The sequence below is a fragment of the Felis catus genome, chromosome D3 (genome assembly GCF_018350175.1).
Source record: "Felis catus isolate Fca126 chromosome D3, F.catus_Fca126_mat1.0, whole genome shotgun sequence".
Classification (NCBI taxonomy): Eukaryota; Metazoa; Chordata; class Mammalia; order Carnivora; family Felidae; genus Felis; species Felis catus.
In genome coordinates this window covers 18462237-18480202 of record NC_058379.1, presented here as the reverse complement: position 1 = coordinate 18480202, position 17966 = coordinate 18462237, and the positions used below count along the sequence as shown (strand labels likewise).

The 17966-nt window shown below is 51.3% G+C and overlaps 1 protein-coding gene across 10 annotated transcripts in view; it reads right to left on the bottom strand.

The window, feature by feature from the left end:
* Positions 1-17966, bottom strand: part of UBE3B (ubiquitin protein ligase E3B) — a 67049-nt gene that overhangs the window by 35042 nt on the left and 14041 nt on the right. For all 10 annotated transcript variants that reach the window (XM_006938642.5, XM_045041913.1, XM_003994855.6 and 7 more), the window contains 9 exons: positions 15952-16057; positions 15528-15648; positions 14442-14619; positions 12489-12652; positions 10757-10924; positions 7329-7500; positions 5631-5749; positions 4893-5007; positions 3936-4035 (listed from right to left, as the gene is read on the bottom strand). In XM_006938642.5, coding sequence (XP_006938704.2) covers positions 3936-4035; positions 4893-5007; positions 5631-5749; positions 7329-7500; positions 10757-10924; positions 12489-12652; positions 14442-14619; positions 15528-15648; positions 15952-16057 — 1243 coding nt within the window. The remainder of the gene's footprint in view (positions 1-3935; positions 4036-4892; positions 5008-5630; positions 5750-7328; positions 7501-10756; positions 10925-12488; positions 12653-14441; positions 14620-15527; positions 15649-15951; positions 16058-17966) is intronic.

Genomic DNA, 17966 nt, shown 5'->3' with positions numbered 1-17966 from the left:
TCGTTTCATTGACTACGAAGTTAACACACGGCTGCAGCAGGAAAAGTGATTGCCCACGGCTTCCCGAGGAGGAGGAGGAACGTATCTGGCAGAGGGGTTACTTCTCAGGGGAGCCGCTTGAGGTGGCTGGTTCACCAGCCTAGAAACAAGGACTGAAGTGCTCTGGATAGTATCAGGGTTCCAGGACAGCATGGAAAGGAAGGATAGACGGAGCCACAGTGAGGGAGGCTGTGACGGGGACGAAGGGCACTGGCATGTCTCTTGTCTGTGCAGGGGGAATTGAGACTTCCAGAACAGGTCTCTAACTTGTGTGGGGCCGTGAGGCACGACTGTTTGCTCTCACCCCAAATCTTTAGCATGACTTGAACACGAGGCAGAAGAAAAGCTTCCCAGGGCACCTGGGTGGCTCGGTCGGTTAAGCGTCTGACTCTTGACTTAACCTCAGGTCATGACCTTGTGGTCGGGCCCTGAGCTGACAGTGTGGAGCCTGCGCGGGATTTTCTCTTTCCATCTCCGTCTGCCCCTCCCTCCACTCGTTTGTGTGTGCCTCTCTCTCGCTCAAAATGAACAAATAATCATTTTAAAAAATGTTAAAAGAAGAGTTTCCCACCTGGGTTAATCCCATATGGGGCAGAGACTGCCCACACAGAACTAAAAGTGCAGAGGTGGCCGTGAGAATGGCAGGAGTCAAGGAAAGACTGTGTGGGGCTCTGGTCTCCACGGGGCGTGAAGGGGGTTTGGGGCAACGGTACGCAGCTCTCAATGGTATGAGAGGCTTCACGACGGCAGCAGACATCTGAGAAAGGGTCCTTGTCTCCATTTTGCAGATGAAGACACTGACTCACCCAAGGTCACACAGCTGGTGGACACAGGGACCACAGTCAAACCCGGACTCACACACGGGCCACCACACCACAGAGCCACTGCCCACCCCGTGTGGCACCAGGCCTTCCAGGCCAGAACAAAAGAGAAGGTCTCAAGTCCCAGTCCGGGGATACACTGCACACAAAAGCGTAAAAGCAATGTAAGAGAGTGCAGAGAAGAAAGTGCTGTGTGTACAAACGAGGCAGAGCCGAGGCCTTGAAAAACTTTGAGGGAAGCAGGAGCAGCCTTGTGGGGCCGCCCACATGAATGAGATCAAGAACAGGGAGAGTTCTGGTGTTTAGGGCAGATGCCATAATGACAGGCGCAAGATTGCGGGCAGGCCTGGAGAGACCATAACCCCCCTGTGCGCTCTGGCAAGAGCATGCCAGCGAGAGAGGGCAGTACGTGCCCCCCCAGGAGGGGACAGTGCCTCGCTGCTATGACATCCTGAGCCTCAGATGCCCTCCTGTACCTGCTGGGGCCATAAAAGGGTCAGGACAGGTGCCAGGGGATTGGGAAGGGTCCCCACGAGAGGAGAAAAAGTTCCTGAACCAAGGACAAAAAGCTTGGATGGCAATCTTAAGCACAATTCCCCAATTCCCCAAAGAAAAAACACACAGTGAGGATTAGATTATAGCCTGGTCCCCAAGACATGCCAACTAATCTCAGAGGTTCTCAGGCTTCTTGTTCTCAGTACCCCCGCAGACTCAGTAATGACTTTCACGGCACTCCTAGGTCAAAAGAAATACTTACAGTGCCATCTACGAGGTAGCGAAGGTCCTAGCCACTTGGTAAGTATTTATGTGCTAAGAGCTTCGTATTTGAAAAATACATGCACGTTGAAACAAAAACTGAGTTTTGTTTTTAAAACCCAGCGTAGTGGCAACCTCGAAAGGAGCGTTGAAATCGTGAGCTCGAGCTGGTGCTCTACATGGTGTCCAAAGGATCTCACTGTGCTCTTCTCAAAAACTTAAAATGCCCTGTGACAACCCAGGGTCACCCCAGCAGAGCGCCTGTGACCTGCAGACACATGGAGCGGCAATCCCAGACTACAAGGGATGGGAGTGCTATGGTCCAGGGCTGACCTCACGGACACGCGGGGCCAGGGCAGGGTGCTGCGTTTTCAGTTAGTCTGCCCCAAACTGGACGAGGCCCAGGGAATGGGCGGCTGGAAGCCACTTCCCCAAGGAGTAGCTGGGGGGAGGGGAAGGATGCTACCTGTGGCACAGAGAAGACCAGAAAGCAAACGAGAGTTGTCTGCACATCTCAGAAGATTTGGAGATTCCACTTAGAGTGGCTGTTCAAGCACCAGAGAGTAGAAGTTACACAGAAGTAAATCAGGTTAAGGTGAGGAAGAACGTCCCATCACTGGGAAGAGTAAAGCAATACAATGGCTGGCTTTGCAAGGCTCCGGGCCTTCCACCTGAGGCAAGGTCAGGTGTATTGTCGGAGGCCTCCTACCCCAGATGGAGGCGTTTAGCTAAGTAATCCCCACAAGTTCCCTTCATTTCTAAGAGGCTCTGCTATCAAGTGCAATAAGAATTTAAACAGCCACATCCGTTTGCAAATCACTACTAGAGGGTAAAGAATGGCAACTGCAAGCATTAACATCAAGGTCAAAACAATATCAAAGAGCAGTGAGGAATATGTATCTCTGAAAACTAAGGTTCAATTTACAAAAAATGTGACTTAGGCTCTTTTCTAAAAATGTCTTTTGTCCAAAAAGAAAAAAAAAAAGGGAGGGGCGCCTGGGTGGCTCCATCTGTTGAGCGTCTGACTCTCTCGTCCCAAGTCATGGTCTTGCAGTTCATGGGTTCGAGCCCTGGGTTGGGCTCTGCGCTAACAGCGCGGGGCCTGCTTGGGATCCTCTCTCTCTGCTCCTCTCCTACTTGTGCTCTCTCTCAAAATAAATAAACTTTAAAAAAAAAAGAAAAAGAAAAAAGAAAAGAAAGAGAGGCACACGAAGACCGTAAGAGTCTCTTCTGAAGGAGCACAGTATCACTGCGGGTTCCAGCAGACATTTCTGGAGTGTTCACTACAGACCAGGGATATGGGCAGCACCTTCCCTCATTTCCTGACACTCTGGCCACCGTACCTGACCCTTTCTGAGACTCTCATGTCTCTCGGGTCCGGGACACCACGCTGCTGGTTTCCCTCCTCCGATGAATCCTCTCCTCATGCTGGCCCTCTTAACGACAGGCCCCTTGGTTGTCTGACTCCGCCCGGTTCCCTGACCACCCTGTCCGTGGCCGTGGATGCAGTCAGATTTGGGCGCTGTGCACGTGCAGTGTCTCTCTCCAGCCCCACTGGCCAATGGCCTCGAGGAGTGGCGGACACTGCAGGCCTGTGCCGCCTGTTCAAAGCTGACCTCCTCTAGCCCGTGCCCCTACCCCAGGGAATGACTCCCCCAAGCGCCCAGGAGCCCAAGCCCGAAGCCCGCCCACCACCTGAATCCCTCCTTTCCTTCTCTGAATGTCTTTGTTCTGATCCTATCGTCTCTCCACTCCCATAACACCTCTGCCTCTAGCTGGTCTTCCGCCCCATGGCCAGAAGGAACCTTCTAAAGCGTAGCTCTGACCAGGGGCCCCCGAAGCTGATAACGCTCCAACGGCTCTGGCCAAAACCCAAGCTCCTGCCCTTGGTCTGCAGGGTCCTTCCAGCTCCAACCCCTACAAACCCACTCAGCTTCCTGGCTCTCCTTCATATCCTCCGCAGTACGTCGGGCCCTCCATTAGTACCGTATTCTCAACCCCCCCGGGCCTTTAACCACTGGAAGCTTCTCCTGACTCCCTTCCCCCTATTGCCAGCTGGGCCTGGCCCCCTTGTCTGGGCTCCCCCAGCATCCATCCCTGTGACATGCCCCCCACCTGCTAGAACTGCCAGTGCATACTTTCTTCAGTTTCTGTACTCGGCTTAATACCTGATGTAGACGGAGACCCACTGTCCGTGCACATTTGCGGAGTGAACGAGCTTGTTTCTTTCTTTCCAACTGCTACAGCAAAGGGGGCGAGTCGGGTGCCATGCGGCGGGGCACAAAGATGCACAGGGGCCCGGCTCTGAGGGCAACTCACGTTTTTGTGGGGAACGACATGAGGGACGTACTGCAGGATCAGCTGCGCCCGTCTTCTGTCCTTGTCCAGTTCTTGGAAGAGCACGCTAGGTTTGAGGTCCCTGCAGAAGAAAGGCATGGGTTTGGGGTTATGATAGGACAGCAGCTCTCTAGCGCAGGGGCGGCCAGCTCCAGCTTGCTGCCGTTTTTGTAAGCAAGGTTTCGGCGGAACACGGCCACATCCGTCCACCGCGTACCGTCACTGGCCGCTTTCCCGCCACAATGGCAGACTGGGGCTCTTGCAAAGGAGAGCCTCTGGCTGCAAAGCCTAAAATACCTACTCTCTGCTCCGCCAGACCCCACTCTAGTGCCACAACATAAGAGCTGACATGTCATTTATAAAAAATGGCAGACATCTTGGGACACCTGGGTGGCTTCGTCGGTTAAGCTCGATCTCGGCTCAGGTCACGATCTCACGGTTCATGAGTTCGAACCTTGAGACAGGCTCTGTGCTAACAGCACAGAGCCTGCTTGGGATCCTGCCTCGCCCTCTCTTTGCCCCAGCCCTGCTTGCTCTCTCTCTTAAAATACACAAACTAAAAAAAAAAAAACCAAACCAAAACAAAACTGCAGACATCTTACACTTAGTTGTTGTAAGTGGATCTCCCCACCCTACCCCCAAAAGGCCAGCTGTAGTTTTCATCCTGCTCATTCTGTTGATAAAAACCACCACTGAACTCTCATAACCTGCTGCTGAGTTCAGCTACAAGAAGTTTCTTCCCATTTGCTAACTATGCCCTGGCTTTGTCACCATTACTGAGCCCTGACCACCCTCAGGGTGAGCACATCCTCACAGGCACGAACCGCTGGGCGGTCTGTCCTCCCAGGGGGACAGAGGATGAGGGAGCGATGAAGACCCCTTGGCCCCAGAGCGCGAGCCTGGCCCCCACAAACCCGCTCGCCCGGCCCCGCTCCTCACTTTCGCAGCCAGTGGTCCTCGGGGGCAAAGCGCCGCCGGCAGTCCCTCTCGTACAGCACCATCAGCCAGCCGTGGACAGAATGGAACAGCTCCAAGGTGTCCCCCTTGGCGTTCTCTGTGGGTCAAAGAAATGGGAGAGCTGCAAACACAGAGCTGGTCAGGGCTGGCGAGGAGCCAGGAGGATGGCGTCTTGTCTCTGCCGGTCACCAGCCCCCACCAAGGTCTCTGTCTCCCTCACTCTCTAGAGTCCACGTGGAATTGACAGAATAAAAGGCGCCCTGGGTACGTTCTGTTTGCAGGACCCTAGCGTCTCAGACACAATCACCACTGTCTGCCTCCCACTAGCAGCTGATCCAAAAGACCTTTTTAATCTAAGGAGCTTTGTACCAAGCAAACTGGAAGCACTTAAGGAGGTGAGCTCTGATTTGGAGCGTGCCCTGACACATGTTCTCTTTTCACGGAAATCAACTCAAAGAAGCAAAGGGAGATCCGGGGCAAAATCATCATCGTTAATAATCCTTCACACCTACACGTACTTCCTGAAGGGAGATGTAAAACTTCCATATCTGCACCTACTATCTTAAGAGGCCGCAGACAGGAGAAGTACAACTTCCAATTACGTGAATAAACGTGCCTGTGCAATTGGTTGTGATGGGCGATAAAGCTAGGCATATCAGTTGATGTTCCAGACCGTGGCCTCCCCGCGTGCAGCACGACGGCTGGCCATCTTCGCCTTACCTACGATCCCATCCCAGATCATCTTAAACACAAAGGAGTTCAGGAAAGAGGAGATGGTGACCAGCTCTTCCAGTTTGAATGAAATTTGTTCTTCGTAAACTTCGATGTCGTCAAGGATCCTAAATCAGATGGAAAATTATTCACAACTTCCCACGGAGGAAAGGGGGGGGGAACGATGAGATGTGTACCTCTTACTAGACGAATAGAAGCTCACGAAGTAAGCTCTGATGGGTAGGATGTGCTTCAGGAGAACCCGGAGGGGAGAGCAGCTGGGGACAGAGGTGAAGCAAAAGCGACCACGTGCAGATGAGTGTGGAAGCTGGTAATGGGCATTTGAGGGATCCTTCTACTCTTCTCTCCGCTTTCTATTAATTTGAAACTGTCCATAGTGAAAAATTTAAAACCACAACGGAGAGAGGAAAACAACAATAAGCTTCCCTCTGTATTCTCCTTATTCATAAGGATCTGACTGTGACACCTTCTCCATCCATGCCTATCCATGCCTATCAAGAAATCTTGACAGAGAGTGTGTGCCCACTGAGAAAAGCTGTAGAATCTTTCCCTGCATCTGCAGCAGCCACTAGTGACCGTTAGTAGGTACCTGAGAAGTGTTTATGAGGGAATGAATGAACTAATGTTTGAAAGAATGTGTGAATAAATGAACTGTTTAAGATACAGCTCTACCTGAAAATCTAAGTCTGCTCCGTTCACCTTAGGGCATGACTCGTTCTTGGGTCGTCCTAGACCCAGCCCTTCAGGGTGTCTTACCCTTGCCCTGGCCTCCAACTGCTCACGGAGCACCTCTCTCCGTGGTTCTTACCCAATCTGTCACCTTGTGTCCCTGATCCCCTCCCACCCAGTGTCTTCTACCATGAACATAACTGCCTGACGGGGTCCATTCTCATAATTCTTTACCAACCTTTGGAAAAAGTGGAATTAAAAGAATACCAAACATACAAGTAGACACATAGGCTGAAAAAAAAAAAGCACTGACTGGGACTCACATCTATGAATTCCCCACTCTGAGCCAGGCACTGCACTGAGAACTTGACTTTCCTTTTCTCATGTACTCCCTATCAGATGGCTGATAACCATTTCTACTCTTTGAAGGAGGAAGCTCAGAGTGGTTAAGCAACTCGCCTAGGGTTAGTCGATAATCATGACAAGAACCGCAGCCCGCAGCCCTTCCTAAGTGTCCAGGACTGTGCTAAGCACTTTGTGTGCTTTATCTCCTGCAATCCTTACCACAGAGCCCAGAGACACGTGCTACTGTTGTTCCCGTTCGTAGGTGAGGAAGCAAAGGCTCAGAAAGGTGGAGCCCCCTTGCCCGGGGTGTCTCAGGAAGTGGCCCACCCAGGATTTGCATCCTGGCACTCTGGCTATGGACCTTTCCAGGCAACTACTAACCTAGCGAGGAAATGGTGGAGCAGTGATTTGAACCCAGCTCTGGGAGAATCCCACAGCCCACACTCAGTGGGACTGAACCAGCTCCCCTGGAAGGATGGAACTAAGAACTGCTGAACCCCAACTATGTGCCACCTACTTTGAAAATGTTTTCTCATCTTATTTTCCTAATGACCCTGCCACACGGGTCCAGAGGATGGCGGCAATCACATCAGCAACTGCTTCCTTCCCGACACTGTCATTGGGCTTCTCCACATTCTGGAGAGGAACTCGGCCCCACAGCAGTCAACCTACGTGACGAGGTGCCGGGAGCAGTCACAGAACAGCGTCAGCATGGCCAAGAGCTGCTTGGACTCTTCGGTGTCATTGTTGAGGCACTCCGAGAAGAGCTTTAACCCTCCGTGGGGCCCCAGCTCACAGATAAACGCCCACAGTTTGGGGAGCAGGTCATCAAGGTAAGTGAGTCCTGGAAAAGGACAGAGAAACCCAAGCTTCAGGTGGGGGCACCATCTGGGTCACGGTTTCTCCTATCCGCTGGGGGAACAAAACACTCCTATTAGTGGACACTTAATGGGTGTGAAAAAAGGTGCAATTACTAAGAAAATCATTATCACCACCGAGAGTGACGATGGCAATAACAGCTACCGTTTAGTGGGTGCTTTCTATGTTCCAGATGTCATTCTAAGTACTCTGCATGCATTATCACCTTTCTACTTTGTGAAACCTAACGTTACCTCCATCTTATAAGGGAAGAAACTGAAGCCTGGAGAGGTTGAGTAATTAGCTCCAAATCACTCAGTCCGATAAGGAGCAGAGCCAAGAAGAGGAACCCAGGTCTGTCTGACTCAGCGTTTATATTTTAAATCAGGGGTCAGCAAGTTTTTTCTGGAAAGGCCTAGAGAGTCAGTACTTTCGGGCTTTGTGGGCTTGGCCTAACACCCTGTCACACTACTGAATGCTACCAGCATAGCACAAAAGCAGCCACAGACAAGATGTAAATGAACGGATGGGGCTGTGTTCCAATAAAACTTTATTTACAAAACCAAGTGGTGGGCCGCATTTGGCCCCTTTGCTGACCCCTGCTTTAAACCATCTTTCTGGCTCACCTACGATTTAGCAAAGCTTTCCTCTTTTCTACTATTCTACCTTTGTTAAAAATGGGAAAGCAATGAACGACTGTAGCAGAGATCCCGTGAAGTGTCACACAAACATTTAACCCTGGGTGGAGAAGACATTTTAGGAACGCTTCCCGATGGCATTTTAGGAATGCTTCCCGATGGCTCCAAGGCCTCGGACACACAGGCTACGTCACTGTCACATTTTAAGTCTATTAGTACAGCTACTGACTCAGAGAGTCTGGCTCTGGAAGTCCATGTGTCCCTGAATCTACAGTAGGGCGTGTACCTCAAATTATTCCTCATTTTTCACTTTCTGCCGGAGTCCTTATAACCCCCCTCATTTTACAGGGCACTCTGAATTACTCGGTTCTGGACAAAGAACTGCTTCGGGAAGGTATATCCGCCTGGAGGAGGAGGATGACAGACTCAATCAGTGCTGCTCTGTGCTTAGACCAGGGTGGCCTGAAGGAACCAGAGAGGAGTGGCCACTTACTACTCCTGAAGGCCGGAGCTCACATTTTCCAAGGGGCAGGACGAGATTACGGAACGCAGACCCCTCAGAATTTAAGAGGAGGTGGAGACAGAGACGGAGCGAGCAGCCGCACTGCGGAGACCACAAATACACTCCCACGGGACGAGAAGGGAAGAGCAACTGCTCTCACATCATGTGAATGGTCCTCACGGCGGGGACGAACATGCTCGTTCCCGGCCTCAGACGTGGCTTCAACAAGGGCTGCGTCCGGCGTGACTCCGACGGCAACGAAGACGCAGGGCCCTGGGGAGCCGGGCCACAGGGCAGCACGTGGCACGCGAGGAGCGGGAGCAAAGCACGTGGTCTCCCACACTCTGCTTTGCGTGTCGCTAAACAAACAGACCCAAACTCTACTGATGCTTCACGCTAGCTTATCTCCTTCTTAAAAGGATACGTTTTCAAGTCAGCCAAGAGAACTTCTGGGTTCTCTCACTGGGACGAGGAGGATGCCTGAATTTGTGGTCGCCTCAAAAAGCTGAACGCGGGCCCATCACCTCAAAATCCCGTCACTCGATATGCTTCTCAAACCCTCACACTGGGTGCTGGGGCCCTGGGCTCGGTCCGGGCCCCTTTTCGTCTGCTTTTACCCTCCCCCGAGGGAACCTGCCCCGGGCCCAGGGCTTTACACAGCACGCCTCTGCTCACGCCCCCGCGCGGTCCACTCGCGTGCCTGCCTGGCACCTCGCTCTCCTCACAGCCAGGCAAGACTCTGTTCCCCCAGCCTCCCTCCCAGCGGGCTTCTCCAGCTCTGCAAATGCACCACCATCCACAGGCTGTGGGGGCCAACAACCCGGCCTCATCCTGGAAGCCTCTAGCCTTCACTCCCCCAAATCCAACTGTACCGTAGGACCTGCAGACACGACTTCTAAGACACGCCCAGGTGCCCCTGCTTTCAACCCCGCCACCACGCCAGGCCTGTGCTGTCCAAGCGGGGACTGCGCTGCCCCCGAGGAGGCCTCTGGGAGTGTCTGGAGACGGGCAGCGTTGGCACGAACGGGGAGGGGAAGCGCCACGGGCATCTGTGATGGCTGGGCCGCTCAACATCCTACAAAGGACAAGACGGCTTCCACCGCCAAGAACTGTTGGGCCCAAAACACCAGCAGTGCTGCGGCCGGGAAACCCTGCTCCAGTCCAAGCCCATGCTGTCTCATGACGTCCATGGTCACAGTGCCCTCATGACGGGCACTACATTCTTCCCGTGCCTACAGCTCATCTCCTCATTCTTAAAATCCCTCGCGGAAGAGACCCCGGCTGTCTTAGTCACCTCTTTATCCTCAGCCTGGCACACATAGGTGCTCTATCGATACGTGAAGATGAGTAAGCGTGAAAGAGAGAGGCAGTGGCAATTTCTGATGTAAAAAAAGGTACAATGAAACAGAAAAGTTCCATATCCTTTACGTAGTCAACGGCTTTACTGCTCACAGACTTCCTGTCCTCGTAAGACCAATTCCTACGAGCAAGTCCTGCGAGGCAGTGGAAAGCCCCCAGTACCCACACTCTTGTGTTCACAGGGGCGGGGTGAGGGGGGCGGGGCGCAGAACTTTCTTCCTTGCTCAGCTAAGAAGGAAAATGCTGGGCAGAGACCCATGTGACGAAGATATTATGTGGCCGATAAAAATGACACTTTGGAAGAACCGCTGACCAGGATAAAATGCTTCTAAAATGATTAATGGAAAGGGCACAACTACGTATTTCAGTCTAAATATATACATACGTGTAACACACTCAGGCACAGGTGGTTATCTTTGGAAAATGGGATTAAATATGGTCTAGGTTTTCTTTCTTTTCTTTTTTTCTAGTTTTCTATTCAGAAAAACAGTAACTTTTGAAAGCAAATGGCACTCCGTAATGAAAACAAGAGCCAGGTCACAGGAGCAAGCCGGCCGCGCCAGGACGGAGGTTAGTGTGAGCCATTTAGCTGAGGTGTATCAACCTCGAAGGGGAATAGCTCAAAAACAGCCTCCTCCAAAATATATTTTCTGAGCTAAGGAAGCCAGAAGAAAATCAGCTTTTTCTAAGAAAAGTCATCCCCCAATGTTGGAGACGGAAGAAGACGCCTCAGGCCTCCCAACCTGTGAGTATCTGCAGCCGGATCTGGGTCAGAGTCGTCAGCGAGGTCTGGTAGAGGACGCAGATGTTGCAGACCTTCTGGACCTCCACAGAGTCCACACGCTTACCCCCAACAGGCCTGAGAATATTCCGAACTGATGCGGACTTCTGAAACGCGCGCTTCAGGAGGTCTGGCATGGAGAGGAGAAGGAACGTGTGAGCAGACGCTCAGCCATCTGCCCAGTTTCACTCTGTAAAGAGCATTTCGATAACGTGCCTCCTTTATAGCCAGGGCCGGACAGTGGGGCCACTGCTCTGACTCAAGTTCTCTCTCTGGGATAAATTAGAAAAGCATTAACCACAGGCTTTTAGGTGGAACCCAAAGACCTCTTCAGAACATCAGAAGATGTTCCAGAACACGCCAGGCACATTCGACTCCTACAGGGGATTCTTTTACTTTGCCACCGGACTTCAGAACCCACAAGGGTAAAAATTCGACCGTATTAGGGGATGATGGGTGAAGACGGGTGGCCTGGTTGATTCCCAGTTCTCTGTACTTTCAGAGGGGAGCAGCATCAACCTCGAGCACTGATACTTGCTTTGGGTTGTGCTCGAAGGTTAGTTTCAAACCTTCTCCCTTACATTTACATCCTGCTGAAGCGACACTGAGCCCTGCTCCCAGGCAGCTGTGACATGGGGCTCTGCACCACACTGGCTGGCAGAAGAAAAGTCACCTGGAACCTGGACATTTGCCACAGGCAGGTGGCACCACAGAACTCGGTGTCACTGGCATTTCCCGAACTTTTCTCAGAGTGGGCAAGAAACCTTTCCATGGACTCTATGACTGATTCCACAGTAGGAGCAATGCCAAGGTGGCCTGGCCAGTGACCCAGTGTCCTCTGCATAAGGACCCCCACGTGGGAGACTTTTTCTATGATTAGGAACTCAGAAAGGCTCTACTTCCCTTAAGAAATGAACCTTCTGAGGCATGTGGGTGGCTCAGTCAGTTAAGCGTCTGACTCTTAGTTTGAGCTCAGGTCATCATCTCGCGGTTCATGAGATGGAGCCCCGCATTGGGCTCTGCGCTGACAGCGCGAAGCCTGCTTGGGATTCTCTCTCTCTTAAATAAATAAATAAACTTAAAAAAACTGGGGGCACCTGGGTGGCTCAGTTGGATAAGTGTCCAACTCTTGGTATTGACTCAGGTTGTGATCTCATGGTCGGTGGGATCAAGTCCTGTGTTGGGCTCTGCACTGACAGTGCAGAGACTGCTTGGGATCCCCTCTCTCCCTCTCTCTCTGCCCCTCCCTCGCTGATGCTTTTTCTCTTTCTTTCAAAATAAATAAACTTAAAAAAAATTTTTTTAATTTAAGAAATGGGCATTCCTTCTTCCTGCTAGGGAAGAGTAAGAAAAGATCCCCACCCCCCTTTTCATTTTAGCTACTAGAAATTCAGAGCCAAATGGAAGTCCAGAGACAACCACCATGGCCCTTGTGGCACACCCATCTGTGGACACTCTTCTCTATATACGACCTCGGTTTTGTTCACCTACTGCTACTTCCCTGGTCCTTGTTTTCTATTCCTGAAGATTTTCTATTGCTGTTTTGCTGAACGTGAACTTGGCTTAGTGGTCTTAAAACCCTTGTGGGAGAAGTCCGAGCATCACAGAAACAGAGGGGAGAAGGCACACAGGGACAGCAGGAGCGGCCCCCGAGCCAGGCAGAGCCACAGGGTCGGCCCCCCTGAGCCACTTACTCTTCACGGGAAGCACGTTCTGGGGGGATGCCGGCTGCGCGTGGGCTGGCTCCTGGTTCTCCAGAAGCTTCTTGTTCAGGATGTCACTGAAGAAGATCCGGATCAGAGGCACCCCCCACAGGAACTGCAGCTGTTTGGTGATCAAGGGCATGGACTCGTTAAGGCTACGAGAGAGCAGGAGACCGGCACCGTCAGCTCCACCTGACGGATGGCCAGGGAGAGCCCGCTCAGCTCCCCAGAGGGCCTTCCGCTTGGAGGGGTGGCTACAACCTGCCACTCGACATGGCGAGTAAGAGGATACGAAAAAGGGGGCCTAGATGCGTAAGGCGCTGGCCTCTTTGCCTCTGCCACCCCACCCAGGCCTCCCATGCCGCCAACAGCATCCCTGCTCGCCCCAGGGCCGCAGGCTCCACCTGCCATAGTCATGCCCTCTCTCTGTTCTGACCCCACCCCATTTACCATCCAGTCGACAAAAGCCATCTGCCGTCTGCTGCACTGGCCTCTTCTTCACATCCAGCCCGCAGGCCTGGCCCGCGAGTCTCCACGACCCCCAACCTCCTGAAAGTCTCCCCGCTCCACGCCGCAGCCCTAGCGTCAGACTCACACTCCTGAAATCTGCCTTCATCACCTCCCGGCTTAAGATCCTATGAGGGCTCCCCTGGCTCCTGGCACCACAGTGGAAACAGCCACCACCCATGAGCACGAGCCAGGCCTAGAGGCAGGCCCTTCACGTACCTTATCTCCTTCAATCCTCTGAAACAACACACTCCGAGAGACTGTGAAAATCATCCCCGGGTTTCGGGCAAGGAGAGCAGGGTAAAGGGGCTTGTCCAAGTCCACTCAGAGCAGACCAGGTTGCCCACTGCTGCCCCCCCCCCCCCGCCCCTCCTGCCTCCCAGAACATCCTTCCTGAGGCCACAACACACCTGCCCCATTCTCCTCAGGCTGGGCTATCACACTGGGGCCCGTCACGGGCTGGCCATTTGTCTTTCCAACCGGATGGCACTCTGGTAGGAGGAAAAGGGAGACTATCCTGGGATTTCCTCCCCTGGCCCTCACTCTTTGTTTCAAGGACATCTGCCAGGGATCCGGGCAGCTATCTGAACAGGAAAAGAGCCGGAAGCTCTAGCCACCTTCACTCCCGAGACCTGCCTCATCTCAGCCCAGGAGGCTTGTTCTGCTTTCAAATCTGTGATGCCGTTTACTTAATCTCTCTCTTTGAGCCTAGCGCTTTGAATGTTTTTGAGTCCTTTAGTTACAAAATTTTAAATTTATATTCCACCTCTTGAAAAGGATCTGAGGTGACCTCTACCCCCTTTCAGTCACGGGGCTTATTTTAATCACCTCCAAAATATGGCAGTCTAGGGAGTCAGGAAAAGTGATACTGAAAAAGAAAAAATAGGGTTGACAGATAAGGTTCACAATTTACTAAAGAATGAAATACAAAATAAATGATCTTAAAAAAAAAACAACAACAAAAAACTATTGAGTGGCGCCTGGGTGGCTCAGTCAGTTGAGCACCCGACTCTTGATCTCGGCTCAGGTCACGATCTCATAGGCTGTGGGTTCAAGCCCCACATCGGGCTCTGCACTGATGGTGTCAAGTCTGCTTGGGATTCTCTCTCTCTCCTCCTCTCTCTCTGTCCCTCCCCCACGCATGTGCATGCTCTCTCTCAAAATAAATAAACTTAAAAAAAAAAACAAAACCTGTTGATATTTACAGGTAAAAAAAAAAGAAACTGAAGGGACACACACACGGTTGTCTCTGGGTAGTAGCACAATGGGATGGTTTTTTTTCTTTTGGTCTTATCTAGATTTTATCCAGTGAATATATATTACTTTTGCAACCAGAAACAAAACAACAGAAGCCGGAAGAAAGATGGAAGGAAGAAGGGGGAGGTGGTGAGAGACAGGCAGGAGACAAGAAAGGCAGTGATTTGCCCTGGGACTTACCCATAGTCCACAGATTGGGAGAACCAGCCGAGGACGGGGTGCCAGTGCGTCAGGTTGGATTTCTTCTGGGACACGTACTTCTGACAGTAGCACAGCATCTGGGTGAGCAAACTCACGAACCCATCCGTCTCTTCCTCTAACACCTTGGGGCTGAGGGAGCCCAACTGCAGAAGGTTGCCTGCAAAGAGAGAAGGCTGAGTGCAAGGAGCCCGGGCAGACCCGCTTCGTCACCTCGCAGCCCCGCTCTCCGCCTGGGGCTCCCGCAGTCACGTCCACGTGCAGGAAGAAATCCCACGTGGAGAGGCACCTGGCAGCTGGCAGTGCTGGGGCTGCTCCGTGTCGCGCCTGGCTTCAAACCCTGGCTCTGCCACAGAGGTGCTGTGCGACCCTCAACCCACCTCTCGAATCCGTCTCCTCACCTAGAAGACTGGAATAATAATCCCCACTCTTGCCGTGAGGATGACAGGCAGACTCATATGCAGACGTGTGTGAACTTTAGTTAGCATATAACGCTTCGATACGACACTAAAACTTGAGAATCGAGAGTCAATGTAAGAAATGACCTTTGGAAGGACACCTGAACGTCCTAGGAAGTCACTCTTGTTCAGCGTTCACCGAAGTTACTCACCACGAACTCCCTTAAAATTTAGCCCCAAGGACCTTTTTCTCCATTAAAAAAAACCTAAGTGATGAGAATTACGCTCTACCCATTCGCTTCTGCCTTTCTCTACTTACAAGGAAAACGTAAAATAGATGATGAGGCTCTGCTCCGATCTAAACACCACCCAGCTGTGCCCGCCCTTCTCTTTTGAGATGAGAATTACCCAGGTGACTCATCCCATTTTCATTCTTCTCTTGGATGCCAGGAAGCTGAGGGCCAAAATTTAACATTTTTCACTCAGCCAGGTTGCCAGGTTGCTATATTTTCCATCAGTTTTCAATTCTACGTGTCTATTTTATGTATCTAATTACATGTCTTTTATCGTTAGGTACTTCCAAGCATTACTAAAAACAACTCATGATCCCCAGAACAGTAAAAAGCAAACACACTTGGGCTTCTCCTGATGCCCAGCCACAGATACTCACCCATTAGACAAAGCGTATGGCATCCTTCTAAGCTTTCACATACGTCACGGCATCGATCTTCGTTTCTTAAAAATGTGATGAATTTACGAAGCATGTCATGAGATTCTAAAACGGTGAGGCGCTGCAAACAATTGCAGACTGTTAGAGCGGGAGTCGACAGGAAGAATTTCCCACTGGAGCATGAACTTGGTCGCTTGCACATCAACACCTAGATGCCAAACATGCTCTCAATGGCCAGGAAGAAAATGAACAAAGATGAGGACCTGGCTCTCTCGGCCGCTAACATGTGTGTCTATAGCAGCTCCTGCCTTAGTAGAAGTGTCAGGAGAAGAGGTGGAAATGAAGGGAGAAAACATCTTACTCTCTAATTTCTAAGAAGAATGGCAAAAATGGACTGGGGGTGGGGAACCAGGGAGCCACTTACCTCAGGGGTCACTGTGCTGAGGTGAGTCACGAGAGCAGGCACAGACATGATGTGGATGAGGAATGGCCGAAGCAGACTGTCTGAAAATTGTGCAGCAATCACAGGGCTAGACACAGACAGATCACCTTATTCACATGGGTTTGCATGTTGCCCCGGAACCAAAGAACCACTCTGCCAATGCCCCCAACTCCCTTGAAATTACGCTTCACAGGACGTCTAGGAAAACTCAAGGCTGAAAATGGGGACATCCAGTCTCAAAAGATCACACATACGTACTAGATGCTCGGTTTCCCTTGGTGCCCTGTTACGTACACCTCTGCATGAGGTCATCAAAAACCTCCCTTAGGGGCGCCTGGGGGGCTCAGTCAGTTAAGCATCTGACTCTCGGTTTCAGCTCAGGTCATGACCTCATGGTTCATGAATTCGAGCCCTGTGTCGGGCTCCATGCCGACAGCACACAGCCTGCTTGGGATTCTCTCTCCCCCTCCTTTTCTCTGTCCCTCCCCCACTTTCTCTCTCAAAATAAATAAACTCTAAAAAACAAAACAAAACACTTCCTTTAGCCTTGCAGTTGTTGCACCTGAGCCCCCTTGGGGGACAAATTCTGCAGACGTCCTGCTAGGTCTCAGGATGTGGCCTTATGTGTGGCCTCAGTGTTTGGCACGGCAGGGGAGGATGGTAAAGGAGACGTTCACTGCACAGTCCCCACCAGTACAGAGCTCACGCTGCAACCAGGGAGCTGGACAGGCACAAGGGAAAAGACAGAAACCGAGTCTGGGCAAAACGGGGGCCTGGGGAATTAATGGAACAAGGCGAGTTTGAGAAGGTTCCACGTGCCATGGATTCAATATATGTTGCTCTTGGAATACAAAATTGTGCCCAATACGTAAGAATAAAGAACAAGGAGTAGAGAGTATGGGCTCTGAGGTCAGGATAGCCTGGGTTCAACTCCTGGCCCTGTCACTCCCTGCTGTGTGACTAGGGCCCTGCTCATGCCTTAACTTCTCTGGGCCTTAACTTCCTCATTTATAAAACTAAGATTAGAGAATGTGGTGAGGAGTCAGTTAATGTGGGTATAAATCTTAAAACAATTGTGTGGCCCATGAATGTTGGCTATTTGCATCATAGGATTTAGTGATCACGTCTGAACATAACATTTATGATTTTACAGACTTTCAATAGTATATCCTACTGTGACAAAAGCACTAGGTATTTTGTTTTAAAAGGTCCTGGCCATGTTCAGTTACATTCAAATACTCAGAGGGGGAAAAGGACACTACTTAAGGAAAAGGCTTCAGAGCCGCCTGGCCTTCAGAGTGAGCCAACGGACTCTAAAGACTCTAATGTGTGAAAAAATCTAAATGATGGAGGTTACCATATTCTTAAAGGAGAAGGAACATGACGGAATGGCTGGATGTGACCCTCTTGGTGAATCACTCTTGAATTACAACACTCTGGGCGGGGGAGGGACTTTGGAACGGAAGGGAAGACTTCTGTTCTCAGGAGACGGAGGAGGGCGGCAGAGCGGCCCTGTGCCCTGGAGCTCAGGCACCTGCGTGTCAATGCTTCCCTGCCTCTGACGAGAGGGGAGAGTGGGCGAGGCTGGAACGAACTGCTCCAGAAAGTGACTCAGAAAGAGCAGATGCAGGACACCTGCCACTGGAAAACCTGTTTGCACCTATGTCTTAGGACTCATTAAATACGACTCCTCTCAGAGTCTGAAAGGAAGGTGTGTTTGTTTACTAGATGATCTGGTCTACTTCTGTAACTAATTACAGCATCACTGGCAGGCCCCTGCTCCTCTCTCGTAAGGATCTCGCTTCTAGAAATGGGCTGTCCAACGCAGTAGCCAGTAGCCACGTGTGGCTCCCGACCACTTAAAATGTGGTTAGTTCAGATGCAGGTAGGCTTTAAGGGTAAAATACACACCAGGCTTTGAAGACTCAGTATGAAAAGAAATAAATGAATTTTTTTAAATGTTTATTATTTCTTTTTGAGAGACAGAGTGCAAGCGG